Here is a 19,393-nt window from a genome sequence, read left to right as displayed (position 1 = left end):
GCCATAAAAGTAGCTTTTCCCCAGGTACGTAACTTTGGAGACTATATTATAAATAGAGAGAAAAATTTCCGTAATGGCACAAGATCATGAAAAAGTAGCACAGTATGCCCAGGATTGATGGAACAATAGATATTAAGGCTTTTAAAGTAACACATAAGGGGCTGGAGCTATAGCACATTTGAATTGCACGCGGCCAACCCGGGTTCGATCCCCAGCATACCGTGTGGACCCCGAGCACCGCCAGAATGAATTCCTGAGGACAGAGCCAGGAGTAACCCCTGTGCATCACCAGGTGTGACCCAAAAAGCAAAAAGTTAAAAATAAATAAATAAAGCAACACCTAAAGTGTTACTTTAAGACATTAAGGCTTTTAAAGTAACTCCTAAAGTGTTTCAGAACATGCTAAGAAATTAGTGGCCAATATTCCCTCTTAATTTTAATAGATGGTGGTACTGGGGGATTTACCAAAGCTCTTTGTATAGCAATGTCCTTAAAATTAAAATAGTGGGAGCTGGAGCGATAGTAGGGCGTGTAGGGCGTTTGCCTTGCAAGCAGCCAACCCAGGTTCGATTCCCAGCATCCCATATGGTCCCCTGAGCACTGCCAGGAGTAATTCCTGAGTGCAAAACCAGGGGTAACCTTTGTGCATCACCGGGTGTGACCCAAAAAGAAAAATAATTAAAACAGTGGTAATAATACCTACTCAGGAATTACACATGGAGTAATTGATACCTATTTACTATAATTGTGAATACTATCAGTTGTACTATTAACATCTATATTCATTGATAGACTGGAATATGTTTTAATCCATCCTAATCCATAAAACACTATAGGTGCTCAATATTTGTTAAAAAGAAAAGATTTTTGTATAAATCGTATAGAAACATTGAATCATCTTGACAAAGAAATCACATGAAAGTGTTTGAAATTTAACAATGTATTTAACAATTTAACATGGTACATCTTTACTGGTAAGAGGAACTAGGAATAAGGATATCACTTAGAAAGCTATTATGAGGATCTCTGTAATATATATGATGACACATTATGGCAGTAGAAATAAACATGGAAAAGAAAGTTTCCAGAAGATTGATAGGTATGGGTAGTTTTTTACATGTGAAGTGTATTGGAAGGATCAGGGTCCTACTGGAACATATGATCTCACTTTAAATCTTAGTCCTTCAGTAACTTCCTGTATGGTCTTAAAAAATTATTACACTCTCTAAAGTTTTCATTTCCTTGTCTGTGAAATTGAAATGTTATTAATAATAATCTCTAAACACAATTGTTAGGGTGAAATCATGTTTGCTACTCAGTAAAATGTTCTATATATACATTTAATACCAGCTCATTTTTTTAAATAAATTTATTTATTTTTAATTAATGAATCACCATGAGGGTACAGTTACGGATTTATACACATCTGTGCTTATGCTTCCCCCATACAAAGTTCGGGAACCCATCCCTTCACCAGTGCCCATACTCCACCACCAGTAAACCCAGCATCCCTCCCATCCTCCCCAACCCCATCTCCCCCCACCCCACCCTGTCACTGTGGCAGGGCATTCCCTTCTGTTCTCTCCCGCTAATTAGCTATTGTGGTTTGCAATAAAGGTGTTGAGTGGCCCCTGTGCTCAGTCTCTAGCCCTCATTCAGCCCTCAACTCCCTTCTCCCACATGGCCTTCGACTACATTATAGTTGGTGATCCCTTCTCTGAGTTGCCCTTTCCCCAGAATGTGAGGCCAGCCTCCTAGCCATGGAGTCAACCTCCTGGTAGTTGTTTCTACAATTCTTGGGTGTTAGTCTCCCACTCTGTTATTCTATATGTCATAGATGAGTGCAATCTTTCTATGTCTGTCTCTCTCTTTCTGACTCATTTCACTTAGCATGAAACTTTTCATGCCGATCCACTTAAATAAAAAATTTGTGACCTCCTTTTTTCTAACAGCTGCATAGTATTCCATTGTATAGATGTACCAAAGTTTCCTCAACCAGTCATCCGTTCTAGGGCATTCGGGTTTTTTCCAGATTCTGGCTATTGTAAACAGTGCTGAGATGAACATACATGTGCATATGCCATTTCGATTATACTTTTTTGCCTCTCTGGGATATATTCCCAGCAGTGGTATTGCTGGGTCAAATGGGAGCTCAATTTCTAATTTTTTGAGAATCGTCCATATTGTTTTCCAGAAGGGCTGAACCAGTCGGCATTCCCACCAGCAGTGTAGAAGGGTCCCTTTCTCGCCACATCCTCTCCAACAGCAGTTGCTTTTGTTCTTTTGGATGTGCGCTAGTCTCTGTGGTGTGAGGTGGTATCTTGTGGTTGTTTTGATCTGCATCTCTCTGATGATTAGTGATGTAGAGCACTTTTTCATGTGCCTTTTGGCCATTCGTATTTCTTCTTTGGTAAAGTTTCTGTTCATTTCTTCGCCCCATTTTTTGATGGGGTTGGATGTTTTCTTCTTGTAGAGTTCAACCAGTGCTTTATATACCATTGATATCAACCCCTTATCTGATGGGTATTGTGTAAATATCCTTTCCCATTCTGTGGATAGTCTTTGGATTCTAATACCAGCTCATTTAATGTTTACTCACTCTTGTCATTCTCATCACCATTACATGGTGAGATAAAGAAGTGATTTGGTTTCAAGTGAGTCTAACTTGTTCTCGATATTCACTGAACGTTCATTGAACAAAGAATACAGAGGACTAGTCTGTACAATAACTCATTCCGTTTTTAACACCCTAGATCCCGGATGTCCAAGGAGATTTGCTTATGAATAGAAACTGAAAGAGTGAGGAGGGACAATGGGGGGGAAGACCAAAACATTCTTTTGTGGTTAGGGAAAGTATTCATTGAGAAGATAAGGAAGCTGAGTCTAAAACCATACGTCAAGGAATATAACAAATATTCTGAGACAATACCCACACACCTACCGTGCAGAAGGAAAGGAGGCAGGGGCAGGACAAGGGGACATTTCCTATGTCCAGTTTAATAGCTTGCAAAAGGAGGAAGCCTTGGGCTGGGGCAATAGTACAGCGGGTAGGTTGTTTGCCTTGCACGTAGCCGACCCAGGTTCAATTCCCAGCATTCCATATGGTCCCCCGAGCACCACCAGGAGTGATTCCTGAATGCAGAGCCAGGAGTCAGCCCTGAGCATCGCTAGTTGTGGCCTAAAAAGCCAAAAGAAAAAATTAAAAAGAGGAAGGCGTCTGAGCCTTTTGAAAACAAAGCATATTGGAAAACGACAGAGAATCACATGGACAGGATGAAGCAGATTCCAGAATGAAGTGGTCGATAAAAGTGCAGATCTACAAGACAGAAAGGAGACAAACATCACCCAGGTCTCTAACATTGTGAATAATGCCAGAAGACTGAAAGTAAAAAGTTACCATGTCTCCATAATAGTGGGCCCCGTGAGACAGAGTTACAGAATTCTCTCAGATCAATGAGTCCCATTAAGAATGAGGAGATTCAAAAAAAAAAAAAAAGAATGAGGAGATTCAGCATTTATTATGCCTAACTCTAGCCCAAAACACCCACTGCAATGTGTGCTAAAAATCACTCACCTCCTAGACTTTTTCTTTCTTTCTTTTTTTAATGTAGGAGTACTGTAATTTATTCAGCCATTGATTAGTACTGCACTGTAGCACTGTCGTCCCGTTGTTCATTGATTTGCTCGAGCGGGCACCAGTAACATCTCCATTGTGTTACTGGTGCCCGCTTACCAATAGTATCCTACCCACACGGCAGAGCCTGGCAAGCTCCCTGTGTCGTATTCGATATGCCAAAAACAGGAATAACAAGTCTCATAATGGAGACGTTACTAGTGCCTGCTCAAGCAAATTGATGAACAACGGGACGACAGTGCTACCGTGCAGTGCTAAATTTTTTATCACCATGAGATAGTTACAAAGCTTTTCTGATTGAGTTTCAATCACCAAACCCTTCACCAGTGCACATCTTCCACCACCAAGAACCCATGTGTTCCCCCCATCCCACCCTCCCCCTGCCTCTACGGCAGACAATCTCCCCCAAACACTCTTTTGTATTGCTTGTTGTGAATAGCATAAGATATCACGTGGCCAGCCATGAGAGCTGACTTCCTTCTTCTTTCTCACCTTCCAGGTTTGTTACCCCCTACAGCCCCGCCGCCCCCCCCGCCACTGCAATGTTATTCTACCCCCCACTGAAATGTTTTTTTTTTTCTTAGCCCACAGGGAAGCCAGACTGGTTGGAGGTGACATTCCCTGCTCTGGTCGTGTGGAAGTGAAACACGGGGATGACTGGGGCACCGTGTGTGACTCTGACTTCTCTCTGGAAGCTGCCAACGTGCTGTGCAGGGAATTGCGGTGTGGCACGGCCATCTCTATTCTCGGGGGAGCCCACTTTGGAGAAGGAAACGGACGTATCTGGTCTGAAGAATTCCAGTGTGAGGGCGACGAGACCCATCTTTCCCTCTGCCCCGTAGCCCCTCGCCCGAATGGAATCTGTAGCCACAGCCGGGACGTTGGAGTGGTCTGCTCAAGTGAGACCCGGGGAACGAGAATCATTGATTCCTGTGTTGTCAGCAGGCGAGGGCTGGGTGGTAGCACTGTAGCACTGGCATCCCGTTGCTTATCGATTTGCTCGAGCGGGCACCAGTAACGTCTCCATTCGTGAGAGCTGTTGTTACTGTTTTTGGCATATCGAATATGCCACAGGGAGCTTTCCAGACTCTGCCATGTGGGCAGGATACTCTCTGTAGCTTGCCAGGCTCTCTGAGAGGGGTGGAGGAATTGAACCCAGGTCAGCCACATGCAAGGCAACGCCCTACCTGCTGTGCAATCACTCCAGCCCGAGGGCTGGGTCATCACAGATATCTCTTTAAAAAAAAAAAAAAAAGCCTTGGGGCTGGAGCGATAGCACAGTGGGTAGGGCCTTTGCCTTGCATGCAGCTGACCCGGGTTCGATTCCCAGCATCCCATAGGGTCCCCTGAGCACTTCCAGGAGTAATTCCTGAGTGCAGAGCCAGGAGTAACCCCTGTGCATCGCCGGGTGTGACCCAAAAAGGAAAAAAAAAGCCTTGTCTGTCTCTCCAGGATATACTGAAGTCCGCTTGGTGAGTGGCAAATCCCGATGCGAGGGACAAGTGGAACTCAAGACCCTGGGGACATGGAGACCCCTCTGCAGCTCTCAATGGGACATGGAAGATGCCCACGTGTTGTGCCAGCAGCTGAAATGTGGGGTTGCCCTTTCCATCCCCGGAGGGTTGCATTTTGGGAAAAGCAGGGGTCCCTTCTGGAGACACCGGTTCCACTGCACTGGCATTGAACAGTCCCTGGGGGATTGTCCGGTCGTAGCCCTGGGCGCACCGCTCTGCTCCTCGGGGCAAGTGTCCTCTGTGATTTGCTCAGGTAACCAGCCCAGCTCCGCTCCCTCACTCTCTGTCTTCTCCCTTCCTCACTCTCATCGTCCGTGCCTCGAAAGACTGAGCCATGTACGGTGTGGCGTGTCTTTGCAGGAAATGAGAGTCACACGTTACCCCCCTGCAATTCCTCTTCACCCCCAACAAGCTCTCCCGTGTCAGAAGAAAGATCCAGTGCCTGCGTAGGTGAGAATCCGAGACGGAGCGAGGGGAGGGATGTCAACCGTTTGGGGTCTGGGATGCATTTTTTGTAACCGTTTGTTCTCTCTTCTAGGGAGCGGCCAACTCCGCCTGGTCAATGAAAGCGGTCGCTGTGCAGGGAGGATAGAGGTCTACCACGACGGGTCCTGGGGAACCATCTGCGATGACAGCTGGGACCTGAGGGATGCCCATGTGGTGTGCAGACAGCTGGGCTGTGGAGTGGCCATTAACGCCACGGGTTCTGCCTACTTTGGGGAAGGAACGGGCCCCATTTGGCTGGATGAGATCAACTGTGATGGCAAAGAGTCTCACATTTGGCAGTGCCACTCACACGGCTGGGGACGGCACAACTGCAGGCACAAGGAGGATGCAGGAGTGATTTGTTCAGGTATGTCCTGCGTGGAACCTCCGGCCACGGTCACGTAAGAAAGAACTGATGTGGAGCAGCTGGGTAGTGAAGGATGTTAATCTGGGAGAATCCACTGAAAAGCAAGAGGGAACTGATTTCAGTCAAGATTCCAGAAGTGTTGGGGCTGGAGCAATAGCACAGCGGGGAGGGCGTTTGCCTTGCCCGCGGCCAACCCAGGTTCGATTCCCAGCATCCCATATGGTCCCCTGAGCACCGCCAGGGGTAATTCCTGAGTACAGAGCCAGGAGTAACCCCTGTGCATTGCCAGATGTGACCCCAAAAAAGCAACAAAAAAAAATTCCAGAGTGTACCATGGGTCCAAGTGACCAAGGGCCACCCGGAGTGGTCACCTGGCCCGTGGGCACTGCTTGGAAGACCACAAAAAAATAAATAGAAAAAAATGAAGTCTCAGGCTGGTCAGCAGAGAGAGCAAGGAGTCAAACCATGTCTGCCTTGCTCTGGCATATATCCTAACCACTATGCAAAAAAAAATGTATTTTCAAAAAAGATTTTCAGGGGGCTGGAGCTGTACTACAGCAAGTAGGTAGGGAACTGCATGTGACTTGCATATGGCTAACCCGGGTCCCCAGCATGCCATATGGTCACCTAAGCACCGCCAGGAGTGATTTTTGAGTGCAGAGCCAGAGTAACCCCTGAGCATTGCCAGATATGGCCCAAACCCCTCCCCAAATTTTTAAAAATTAAAAAAAAAAGAAAAGATTCCCGAAGTGTAGATTTGGCAAATTAGTGCTATCTCATTTGCAAGTTAGTGTAACGTCAGGAAAAATAAAAAGATTTAGAAATGAGCTTACATATCATGGAAATGACAACAAACCTAATTTTATTATTAAATTTAATGTTAAAATTTAATATTAAATATTATTGTTTTATTATTAAATTTTATAATTAAATTTTTTATTAAATTATTTTACAAATGTGTAATTCTGGATGTTAGGGAATTAATCAGTATATTGCTTAATATATTAATGAATAAATTAAAAGGGCACAATTTCTTTGTGTCCCTTTTATCAGACCAGTGATTATCTTATTCTGACTAAGTGTAATACACTAAGATAATCTGCAGAGATAATAAGATTAAGCAGAGCATAGATAATTATCATGTCCAAATAATTTTTCATGACATGTGAATGAGATTTGTTGATATAAGAACAAAAATTTTCACGAGTCCACTATTTGTTTTGTCTATATGGCAAGCTTTAAATTTTTTTGTGAAGTGAAAAAAACTATAGTTGGCTATAATATATTGGGAGAAAAGAGTACATTACTCAGTTACCTTGGAAGTAAAAAAAAATCTACACTCTAAAAGTAATCTTGATTAAATGAGTCAGAAAGAGAGAGACAGACATAGAAAGATTGCACTCATCTGTGGAATATAAAATAACAGAATGGGAGACTAGCACCCAAGAATATTAGTAATAAGTACCAGGAGGTTTGCTCCACGGCTTTGAAGCCGGCCTCACATGCTGGGGGAAAAGGCAGCTCAGATAGAGAAGAGAACATCAAGTAAAGTGTGGTTGGAGAACCCACTCAGGATGGGAGATGCATACTGAAAGTAGACTATAGATTGAACACGATGGCCACTCAATACCTCTTGTAAACCACAACACCCAAAACGAGAGAGAGAACAAAAGGGAATGCCCTGCCACAGAGGCAGGGTGGGGTGGGGGAGAGGGAGTTGGGGGGTGGGAGGGATACTGGGACCATTGATGGTGGAAAATGGGCACTGGTGGAGAGATGGGTACTCGAGCATTATATGACTGAAACACAAGCACGAAAATATGTAAATCTGTAACTGTACCCTCATGGTGATTCACTAATAAAAAATAATAATAAATTTAAAAATAAAGGGGCTGGAGCGACAGCACAGCGGGTAGGGCGTTTGCCTTGCACGCGGCCGACCCGGGTTCTAATCCCAGCATCCCATATGGTCCCCTGAGCACCGCCAGGGGTAATTCCTGAGTGAAGAGCCAGGAGTAACCCCTGTGCATCGCCAGGTGTGACCCAAAACCAAAAATAAAAAAAAATTTAAAAATAAATAAATAGATAAATAAAATTAAAATAAAAATAAAAGTAATCTTGATTCCATTGAATTGTGAGGCAGGGACACACCTGGTGGTTCCCAGGTGATCATGCCATGCTGGGGACCAAACCAGATATCTCACAAGCAACTATGTACACTAGCTCCAGCTGGCATGATACTATTGACCATTGATTTTTAAAGATATACATCTAGTTGATATTATATACGGTAGAGCTATTCAGTGCTAGGAATGGTAATTCCAATTTAAGGTGAGTTATTCCACAAAACTCTAGTTTTAGTACATAAACATCTCACTAAATTTTAACTAATGGGGAAACTGTAAATAAAATTAATAAGTATCCATTTACAGTAATTAAGGAAGAAAAATTCAAGAATATTTCAATTAAGAATGAATTGTGGGGGCTGGAGCAATAGCACAGCGGGTAGGGCATTTGCCTTGCACGCGGCTGACCCAGATTCGATTCCCACCATCCCATATGGTCCCCTGAGCACCACCAGGAGTAATTCCTGAGTGCATGAGCCAGGAGAAACCCCTGTGCATTGCCGGATGTGACCCCCCCCAAAAAAAAAGAATCAATTGTAGCATTTGAAAGAGTTCCTAGAATACAAAACTCAGAATATGTTTATAGGACCTGTTCTATATTTTACTATGATCTACTAAAGATCCAGAAGATATTTTTTTTAATTTACTCAGGGGCTGGAGTGATAGCACAGCGGGGAGGGTGTTTGCCTTGCATGCGGCCGACCCAGATTCGATTCCCAGCATCCCATAGGGTCCCTTGAGCACCACTAGGGGTAATTCCTGAGTGCAGAGCCAGGAGGAACCCCTGTGCATTGCTGGGTGTGACCTAAAAGGCAGAAAGCAAACAAAAAAAAATTTTCTCAAACTGACATATTGTACCTATCTTCAAATTCACTCTCATGTCAGAGTAGAGGAAGAGCGTCCTTCGACTCTTCGGAAACATGAAACGATTAATTTCTGCAATTCTACCCTAGAGTTCATGTCTCTGCGAGTGGCCAGTGAATCCAGCAGGGACCCCTGTTCCGGGCGCCTGGAAGTTTTTTACAATGGAGCTTGGGGCAGCATTGGCAAAAGTGGCATATCTGCGACCACTGTGGAGGTGGCCTGCCAGCAGCTGGGCTGTGGGGACAATGGGACCCTCAGTCCTGTGTCCTCAGACAACACAGTGCCCCGGCAGATGTGGGTGGACAATGTTCAGTGTCCCAAAGGACCCAACACATTATGGCAGTGCCCCTCGTCTCCATGGAAGCAGAGACCAGCCACGCCGGAAGAGGAGACCTGGATCACGTGTCACAGTGAGTACTCTTGGGTCTACGTGAAACTTTCAACCCACAGATGTTCCACTTTCATTGTCCTACCAAATTAAGTAACAATCAGTAACTTCCGGTACCTATCATACCTGGATGGTACCATGGGTTTTAATTCATTTATCCTTTTGGTATTCAAAGATGATACTTTCTCTCCAAAATATCACATGTCCCATGTCTTGAAAGTTTCATTTAGGGGCTAGAATAATAGTACAGCGGGTAGGGCGTTTGTCTTGCACGTGGCCGACCCAGGTTCGATTCCCAGCACCCCATAGGGTCCCCTGAGCACTGCCAGGAGTGATTCCTGAGTGCAGAGCCAGGAGTCAGCCCTGAGCATTGCTGGGTGTGACCCAAAAAGCAAAAAAAAATAAAGTTTCATTTAATTGCTTTCTCATTGAATGAATGAGAAGCATAGTCTCTGTGGGTCAAATCTATTGGATGGTCTGCCTTACCTAGGTTCCCTTTTTTTTTTTTTCAACTATTAAACCCTGGTATGTAGCTTAGAAAGAGAAGCAATCAGAAAGATTCATCTTAAAGATGTTCCCCTTTCTTCTACTTCTTAAACTGGGAGATTTCTAACTACCTGGCAGTCTCTCAAGTTCTTTTCTATTGAAAAAAAATATATACCATTATACAACATTAACTTTATTCACTTGACATTTCATGAGTCACACTAATGTTCTTATGTCTCGGATTAAATAGACCAAGTTGGCTGAAAGGACATAGAGCTTTTTAAAAAGATGGATTTTGATTTTTGGAGCCAAGAAGACAGCATAGGGATTGCCTGGCATCCCGCCAACCCTAGTTCAAATCCCTGGTACTACATATGATCCCCTGAGCATCTCCAGAAGTCACTTCCAAGCACAGAGCCAGTAATAGAGCACTGAGTGTCATCCCCAAAACCCCTAAAAACCCCACAAAAAAAAGAAGTATTTTGTTTTCCAAATGAATATATATTGGTAAGCCATATACATATTGTACATGTAAATATGTGTATATACATATGCATTGCTTCAATAAAAATTCTTCTTGGCGCAGTAATATTGCATCATAACATTACATAGGGCTGGAGTGATAGCACAGCGGGTAGGGCATTTGCCTTGCACTCGGCCAACCTGGGTTCGATTCCTCCATGCCTCTTGGAGAGGGCATTTGAAAGCTATCGAGTATCATGCCCACACGGCAGAGCCTGGCAAGCTACCCATGGAGTATTCGATATGCCAAAAACAGTAACAAGTCTCACAATGGAGACATTACTGGTGCCCGCTCTAGCAAATCGATGAACAACGGGAGGACAGTGACATTACATTAGTCCCTTCTCTTCTTTTTAGGTCACCACAAATATATCTAGGGACTGTTTGGCATCCCACCAGCTTATCTGTTCTCCCTTGTGACGACTTAGATATAGATGCGTTTTCCTTCACAGAAATGACTCAGATATCTGCTCTTTTGCAGGCAAGATCAGACTTCAAGGAGGAAATAGCACATGTTCCGGACGGGTAGAGCTCTGGCACCGAGGTTCCTGGGGGACCGTCTGTGATGACTCCTGGGACATCCAAGATGCTCACGTGGTGTGTAAGCAGCTGGGATGTGGCCCAGCTGTGGACGCCCTGAAAGAGGCAGCCTTTGGTCAGGGGACTGGCCCCATATGGCGCAGCAGAGTGGAGTGCAGAGGGAATGAGTCTTCCTTGTGGGATTGTCCACCAGGAACCTGGGGACACAGTGACTGTGGACACAAGGAAGATGCTGCAGTGCGGTGCTTGGGTGAGTGCTAAGAATCTGGATTTAGGGGCTGGAGCGATAGCACAGCGGGTCGGGCGTTTGCCTTGCACGCGGGTGACCCGGGTTCAATTCCCAGTATCCCATATGGTCCCCCGAGCACTGCCAAGAGTAATTCCTGAGTGCATGAGCCGGGAGTAAGCCCTGTGCATCGCCGGGTATGACCCAAAAAGTCAAAAAAAAAAATCTGGACTTAGTTTGGAATCTCTGGAAGCAATGCAAGGACAGAGTGAAGAGTTTGAGGACTAGATGAATCTCACAGGGACCTAATGATGTTTCAGTCTGAACAAAGTGAAAATCTGTGGTTATATGAATTTTTCGTCAAGAAAAAGTTGTTAACTTTTATATTATCTCCATGTATAAGAATCAGGGGATTCTAATTTTAGGCAGAAAGTAGGAGCTAGTACGAAAACCTTTCATGGGAAAGAGAGATGTGTTCTATATAATTTTCTAGCAATTAAGGGTGTCTGTCTTTTTTTTTCTATAGAAAACACGGGCAGTAAAGGACCACCAAGTGCCACAGGTATGCCTGTCTAATGGTCAGCAATGTTTTGAATTTCTCAAGTTTAGAAACTAAGTCAAAGAAGTTCTAAGGATCTGAATTTATTTTGGTGATTTTGTACGTGATCTTCAAAAAAGAGAGTTAACAGGGACCCAGATCTTTTTTTTTTAAAATTTGTTATTAGTGAATCACCGTGAGGTACAGTTACAGACTTACAAACGTTCGTGGTTGCATTTCAGTCATACAATGGTCAAGTACCCATTCTTCCACCAGTGCCCATTATCCCTCCCACCATCCCCACCCCATCCATCCTCCCCCCCATCCTGCCTCTGTGGCAGGGCATTCCTTTTTGCTCTCTCTCTCCTTTTGGGTGTTGTGGTTTGCAATAGAGGTATTTAGTGGCCATCATGTTTGGTCTATAGTCTACTTTCAGCCCACATCTCCCATCCCGAGTGGGCCCTCCTAGCATCCTTTACTTGGTGGGACCCAGATCTTTTAACTAAGATAGTAGCATCTTTTGTGATATTCTTTGTGCCTAGGTCACTCGTCCGTTGTTGCAGTTGGAATCCTTGGGTTTATTCTCTTGGTGTCCCTTATAGTACTCCTCTTGTGGGCTCTAAAGCGAAGACAAAGACAGCGACTTACTGGTATGAATCAAATCATGGTTTTCTGACTTTTCTATGAGATGAAAAGTTTCTTTGGAATCGTAAAAGTGTCTTAGACATAAGTATTAGAAAAACCGCTCCTAGAAGAAATGGTGAAACAGTTTTCTCAGGGAAACTGATTTTAGAGGATAAAGGGGTCTTTGGTTGTAAGGATGATGATTCCTGAACGCCTTTGAGCAATGTTGGGTGTGGCCCCAAAAATTTTGTAGGAAAATTAAGACAGGAACTAATGTAGACAAGCCTGAAGGATGGTGCATTTGTGTTTTGAGGGGAATTAAAATTTTAGTTCAAGGAAAGAAGATACTGAGATGTCTGCTGAAGCAGGAAGAAATGCACTATGAAGATCCGTATTCCCTGACAAGGAGATTAATCCTTATTTAGGAGCATTCAATAAGGGAGTGAAGTAACTATGCTGTCTTTTAGAAAGGTTTTTCTCCTTGGCAACTGTGCTTATGAGTAGTTGAGGGAGTACCTCATAACTGACAAGAATAACATTTTTGAAGTACTGGAGGTGAAAGAATAGGTTTGTGGTGAGAATAGGAAAAGATGTATATCAGAGATTTTTTTAGGGAAAACACAAATGAATTCAAGACTGCTGACAGGCTTGAGAAAAGAAATTGTGTGGTTATATGATGATGGTAATCGAGAAGACTAACTTATGTTTGGTGTATTGTATACGGATGTGTGTGTGTGTGTGTGTGTGTGTGTGTGTGTGTGTGTGTAGCATTGTAGAAAAAAGCTTGGTCATAAAATAGGATGCAATCTAGACAATAGAATGGATAAAGATTAAATCTCTGCACCCATAGTCAGGTAGCAAAATGTTCATAAGTACCAAAAAGTTCATCCTAACCTGGTATCTCTGTTATCAGTTTTCACAAGAGGAGAGAATTCTGTCCACCAAGTCCAATACCGAGAAATGAACTCTAGTCTGAAGGAAGATGATCTGAACCTACTGACTCCCTCAGGTCAGTGATATTCTACTTCTTCAGATTTTTCCTCATTTTATTTTGTAGAGCTGGAGCGATAGCACCTCGGGTAGGGCATTTGTCTTGCTTGCAGCCGACCCAGGTTCGATTCCTCTGTCCCTCTCGGAGAGCCTGGCAAGCTACCGAGAGGATCCCGCCCGCAAGGCAGAGCCTGGCAAGCTCCCCATGGTGTATTCAATATGCCAAAAACAGTAACAACAAGTCTCACAATGGAGACGTGACTGGTGCCCGCTCGAGCAAATCGATGAACAACGGATGACAGTGATACAAGATACAGTGATTTATTTAAAAAAAAAAAAAAAGCACCATGGTTTACACAGTTGCTCACAGTTGGGTTTTAGACATGCAATGTTTCATCATGGATCCCACCACCAGGTTCATCTCCCCCCACCAATATTCCCTGGTTCCTCGTCCACCCCCACTCCCACCCCAGCCTGCCATCTTGACAGGCACCACTTTAAGTTTGTTTATTTAAGTTCTGGTCTCATGCTTTCAGTCGTTGAGTGTGGTTTAGCTCTATCATGCCTTAACACGGATATACATTGTCCCTTGGACCCTGCTGCATCTTATCTATCTCTTCCCCACTCCCCTCCACTCATTGTCTTTTCTTCATATCCATAGAGAACATCAAAATTGCAATAATGATAACACCTTTGGTTAAGAGACCTGCGCTTGCTCTTGTGAGAGACACAAATAATTCTGTAGCAGACCATTGTGATTTTGATCTAGTTTTAGTAAAAATACTTAAAACATATTAAACAAAAATTAACCTTCTAAGACATACATTAAGATTAAATTTTCGCTGCAATTTCCTTTTACTTATTTTGGGGGAAGTTTCCCTATTGGTGCTCAAGAGACCCAGGAACCCTCCTGGTGATTCTTAGTGAGTGCTTAGTGACTCTTAGAGGTCCTGTGGTTCGCCTGGGTGACTCTGGTGGGGCTCAGGGGACCATATGGTGCCTGGTATTAAACTGGAGTGGGCCACATGCAAGGAATGTGCAAATCCCCTGTACCATCTCTCTAGCCCCGGTATATCTCATTGTTTCTTTCTTACTTCCTGCATTTGCTCTTTTATTACATAACATTTGCCAAATTTCCCAAAGGGAGTCTCAAATTTAAATTTTTTTATATCTTCATTGCATTCTAAGCATTTTACAGTATTGGCCTTGTTTTCAGTTATAAATAATAATGTTCTTTCTCTCACACACTATTTGTCTCCAGTGTACTAATTCTACGTGTAGGCAGCATAATTCACTGTGTTAGAAATGTCCCAAGGATAAGTACTATGAAGATTATGTACCTTCTTGATGTTCTATTTCTTCCAAGCCTCTTTCACTTCTTTATTCCAAAAACAGTTGGCATTATCTACAGCTGTCAGGAAAGCATAGTTAAGGCATAGGAAAGACCTTCCATGTCCCTGATATCACACTTGCAACTTGTCCTCCTAATTGCGCAAAGTATATTTCATTGTTCCAAGAGTATCTAAGACCCTGGAGGGGGAATTCTGACTTATTTCCCAACAATTATTTCCATTTTTTAGAAACCCCCCTGGTTTTAATGCTGCTGCTAAACTAATTTTTGTTTTTTAATCTCTTCCTGTTTCTGGATGAAAAAGGGGACTATTCTGAGGTACACTGAATACTGAATACAAAAATGGAGATTTATGATCCAGTGAGGTGAGTGAGGAAGTTGAATTTTTTCATCGTTCAAAATAAGTACATTCTTAGAAAATTTAGAACTTCACAGGTATTAGAAATAAATAATAATATATGTATATATGTACACTTATATATATATATGTGCATTTTCATATGCATATGTATGTTTGTGTATATGTGTGTGTATATATATATTTAACAGCTTTGTATAACTATGACTTGTCCATTTCTTGGTTGACAACACCAATGGCACATCAAGGGGTTAAGGAAAGTCTGGGTATATAAATAAATCTTTTAGGAATATTATAAGAATCATACCAGAAAAAGAGAAAAGACATATAACCATAATGCGTGCTTTTCAAAAGGTGATACTAGAAAATGAGAAATAATCTATAGCAAACATGTTTTGCAGAAATATTTATATGATATTTGAAATACCAGTGGAGGCTAAGAGTTCATAACATTTTGTTATATAACTTTATAACTTGAGTCGGAGTGATAGGATGGTGGGCAGAGAGTTTGTCTTGCTGGCTCTCCACCTGGGTTTGGTCCCGCTACACTCTATCTGGTCCCCGGAGTGATCCCTGAGCACAGAGCCAGGAGTAAGCCCTGAATACTGCTGGGTGTAGCTCCCAAAACTTGTAACCATTAACAGTATGTCACTGTATTATGATGCCCCTAACGCATCTGGGGTTCCCTCAGAGCCCTTTTCCAGCTGCATAACTGGTTCTTCTCCATCAGCATTCACCTGTAGGGCAGTCCGTTTCTAATGTTAATATGCATGTGAATAACTTCAAGATTCTATTATAATATATATTCTTGCCCAAAAAAAGGTGTAAACCGTAAAGATGGAGCATTTATAAATTGTATATAACAGGAAAGAAGATATTATGTGCCTTAAATTATATAATTTGTATGCAGAATATATAAATTGATTGTTAAGATCAAGAGACCATCTAATAGATAATTGGCCAAAGCTATGAAAAGATATTTTACCCAAAAGTAATTGAAAATGACAAATATTGAAAAATGCTAAAATCTAACAACATGCAAAAACCAGGGCCGACATAAATTAGAAGCAGCATCAATATTTAGGAATGGTGGGAATTCAGAAAAAAAAAATGTAATTTCAGATATTGATGAGATTTATGATCCAGTGTTTGCAAGGCAAACGCCTTACCCGCTGTGCTATCACTCTAGCCCCTGAGGGTGTTTTCAAAAATGACATTTCTGAATATACTACTGTAGCTTATATAGAGAAATAATTCTTCTGCACTGAAGTTTCCAGATCATTGCATTTAAGCTTTCCCTTTGGGACAATTGAATGCTTTGTAATAATAATAACATTATTATATATACATAACAATGTATATATTATGTATCATAATCTAATATTTCTGTGCTTGTGTATATAAAAATGAAAAATAAGTTCTATTTATTATTTTAACCCAGCCTTGACAATGCCTTGATAAAGACAGACAAGAATGAAGCAAGAATCCACCTCATTCACTGAAGATGATCCAAAGAGCTACACCATATCCCTGAGTCTCCTCGTATACCAAAGACTGCTGCTGAATTTACAAAAATTTAAGTAGGGAACATGACCACTAAAAGTTGTATAAGATTCTCCAAGGATATTAAGTAAAAAAAGTATATAGCTGGTTTGAATTATTCTTAACTTTTTGTTGGTGTTTTGACTTTTATGGAGGGGAGAGGAGGTCTTAAATATATAATGCCTTTTCATTTGCACACAATATTATTTTCTACTTTGACCTAAATAATAGTTTTCTTCTTATTTCCAACTGGCCCATAAACATGTTTGTCCGGATTTTTCATACCATACAGATTCCTCTGTCGCTCTTGGAGAGCCTGGCGAGCTACCAAGAGGATCCTGCCCGCATGGCAGAGCCTGGCAAGCTCCCTGCGGCGTATTTGATATGCCAAAAACAGTAACAAGTCTCACAATGGAGACATTACTGGTGCCCGCTTGAGCAAATCAATGAACAATAGGATGACAATGGTAAAAATTAGACTGATTAATAAAATGAAGCTGACATACAGAAATTCAAAATGAGAGTAAGAAAATACTTTAGATCAGTAGCTTATAAAATCCCATTTTACTTTAGAATTTGCCACCTTGTAAATTCACTACATATATATATATATATATAATATTAAAGGTTGACTTTTTCTCCTACTATTGTATCTAATGTTAATTTGTTTGTCCAGTCTCCAAAGAACCCACAGATTAAGGGGCTGGAGCAATAGCACAGCAGGTAGGGCGTTTACCTTGCACTCGGCCAACCCAGGTTCGATTCCCAGCATCCTACATGGTCCCCCGAGCACCGCCAGGAGTAATTCCTGAGTGCAAAGCCAGGAGTAACCCCTGAGCATCGCTGGGTGTGACCCAAAAGCAAAAAACAAAAAAAACCCCACAGATTAGGGGGGATTGTCCCCTGGGCTGCAACAGAGTTAGTTAGAACACAGAACAATCATGATAAGCAAGAAAGACCTTTCTGATTTTCTCCCCAAGTTTTCATTTAAAGTGATTTATTACAGACTCATTTGGTGAGTAGCTTTGCTTTTTTTTTCCACATTCTGATTAACATTCAAAACTGATTTTCAGGACCAGGAGATAGTACAAAGGTTAAGGAACTTGTGTTGCACTACAAGGCTGACCCGGTCTGATCCCCTGCACCACATGTGGTGTAAGCCCTGAGCAGAGTTGGGTATGACCTAAAAAATGAATAACAAATAATAAAATTAAATTTTCCAAGGGTTTCACTTTAATTACCTTGTAGAAATATTTCAAACATGATCTAAAAATAAAAATAAAATAATAAAGTCTAATTTTCCAAGGACTTTACTTTTTGTTCTTGCTTTTTCTTTTATGTTTTGGGGACCACACCCAGTGGTACTTGGGGTTTACTCCTGGCTCTGTGCTCAGGGATCACTCGTGGCCTTGCTCTGGGGGGAACATAAGTGGTACCTAGGATCATACCCAGATCAACCACATGCAAGGCAGCATCCTGTCCATAATAGTATCTCTCAGGCCCTTCCTTTGATTTTTTTTTTTTTGCTTTATGGGTCACACCCATCGATTCTCAGGGGTTGCTCCTGGCTCTGCATTCAGCAATTACTCTTGGTGGTGCTTTGGGGACCCTATGGGATGCTGGGGATCAAACCCGAGTTGGCCGCGTGCAAGGCAAACGCCCTCCCCGCTGTACTATCGCTCTGGCTCCCCTTCCTTTGATATTTTTAAGTGACAAGCTAACTTCAAAGCAAATTGAAGTTTTCAATAATCAAAGAACACATAAAACTTTGTCTTCCTCCAGATATGAGAACCTGGAAGCCAACTCCACTCTCTCTGGAGAAAGGTGGGATGTGTGAGAATGACTCATCTATCATGAAACAAAAAGCTGCCAAGAGCCAGGGATGTGGCTTCGTGGTATAGCACATACTTCAAGTGTATGAGGTCCTGGGTTTGATCCCTGGCACCACAACACACATACATATATATGAAACAAAAACCAATACAGAAACATTTTTTTAAAAGCTAAGTTTTCTCAACCCGAGTGACCAAGAACAGACAAATGGATAAAGATATTCTGGTCCATCTACACAATGAAATACTATGTAGCTGTTAGGAAAAATGAAGTCATGAAATTTGCTTATAAATGGATGGGCGTGAAGAGTGTCATGCTGAGTTGAAATGAATCAGATAGATAATGACTACATTCATATGTGGGATACTGAAAAAACAGTACAAGACTAATATCCAAGGCCAAGAAAAACAGGGCCAGGAGGATTGGTCAATTGGTTGGAAGCTTGCCACAAGGGTGTGTGTGTGTGTGTGTGTGTGTGTGGGTGGTAAGGGGGTGGGGAGGCAAAGGGTAGTTAGGATAGAGAAGGGACCAGTATGACAATAATAGTTACAAATGATCTCTCTGGACAAGAACTGAGTGCTGAAAATAGATAAAGGGATATCTGTGATAACCTTTCAGTATCTGTATTGCAAACCATAATACCCAAAAGGAAAGAGAGACAGACAGACAGAGTCACAGACAGCGAGACAGAGACCGAGACAGAGAGAGAAGAAAAGTGCTTGCCACAGAGCCAGGCAGGGGGCGTGAAGGGGGCAGAAGGGAAACTGGGGACATTGGTGGTGGGAAATGAACACTGGTGAAGAGATGGGTATTGAAATTTTGTATGACAAACCCAATTATGAACAACTTTGTAACTGTGTATCTCACGGTGGTTCAATTTAAAAAAAATACTGTTACTAACTACACCAACAAAAAGAAAAAGAAAAGAGAGGTTATCATGCCGCCAGACACCACACCAGGCTGTTTTATTTGGGGAGCCCCGGACAGTGCCAGGAGAGACCCAC

The 19,393-nt window shown here is 42.4% G+C and overlaps 1 protein-coding gene across 1 annotated transcript in view; it reads left to right on the top strand.

The window, feature by feature from the left end:
* The window catches only part of CD163 (CD163 molecule), a 39,751-nt gene extending 22,884 nt beyond the window's left edge, over positions 1 to 16,867 (top strand). The window contains exons 7-17 of the mRNA XM_055143597.1: positions 4,219 to 4,533; positions 5,087 to 5,401; positions 5,509 to 5,598; positions 5,687 to 6,001; positions 9,081 to 9,401; positions 10,869 to 11,177; positions 11,680 to 11,715; positions 12,234 to 12,341; positions 13,229 to 13,324; positions 14,961 to 15,021; positions 16,456 to 16,867. Of these exons, the coding sequence (XP_054999572.1) occupies positions 4,219 to 4,533; positions 5,087 to 5,401; positions 5,509 to 5,598; positions 5,687 to 6,001; positions 9,081 to 9,401; positions 10,869 to 11,177; positions 11,680 to 11,715; positions 12,234 to 12,341; positions 13,229 to 13,324; positions 14,961 to 14,983 (1,928 nt within the window). The 3' untranslated portion in view covers positions 14,984 to 15,021; positions 16,456 to 16,867. The remainder of the gene's footprint in view (positions 1 to 4,218; positions 4,534 to 5,086; positions 5,402 to 5,508; positions 5,599 to 5,686; positions 6,002 to 9,080; positions 9,402 to 10,868; positions 11,178 to 11,679; positions 11,716 to 12,233; positions 12,342 to 13,228; positions 13,325 to 14,960; positions 15,022 to 16,455) is intronic.
* Positions 16,868 to 19,393: the final 2,526 nt, after the last annotated feature.

Source organism: Sorex araneus, chromosome 6, assembly GCF_027595985.1.
Source record: "Sorex araneus isolate mSorAra2 chromosome 6, mSorAra2.pri, whole genome shotgun sequence".
NCBI lineage: Eukaryota > Metazoa > Chordata > Mammalia > Eulipotyphla > Soricidae > Sorex > Sorex araneus.
The sequence above is the reverse complement of the archived record's forward strand: the minus strand, read 5'-3'. Positions and strand labels throughout refer to the sequence as shown.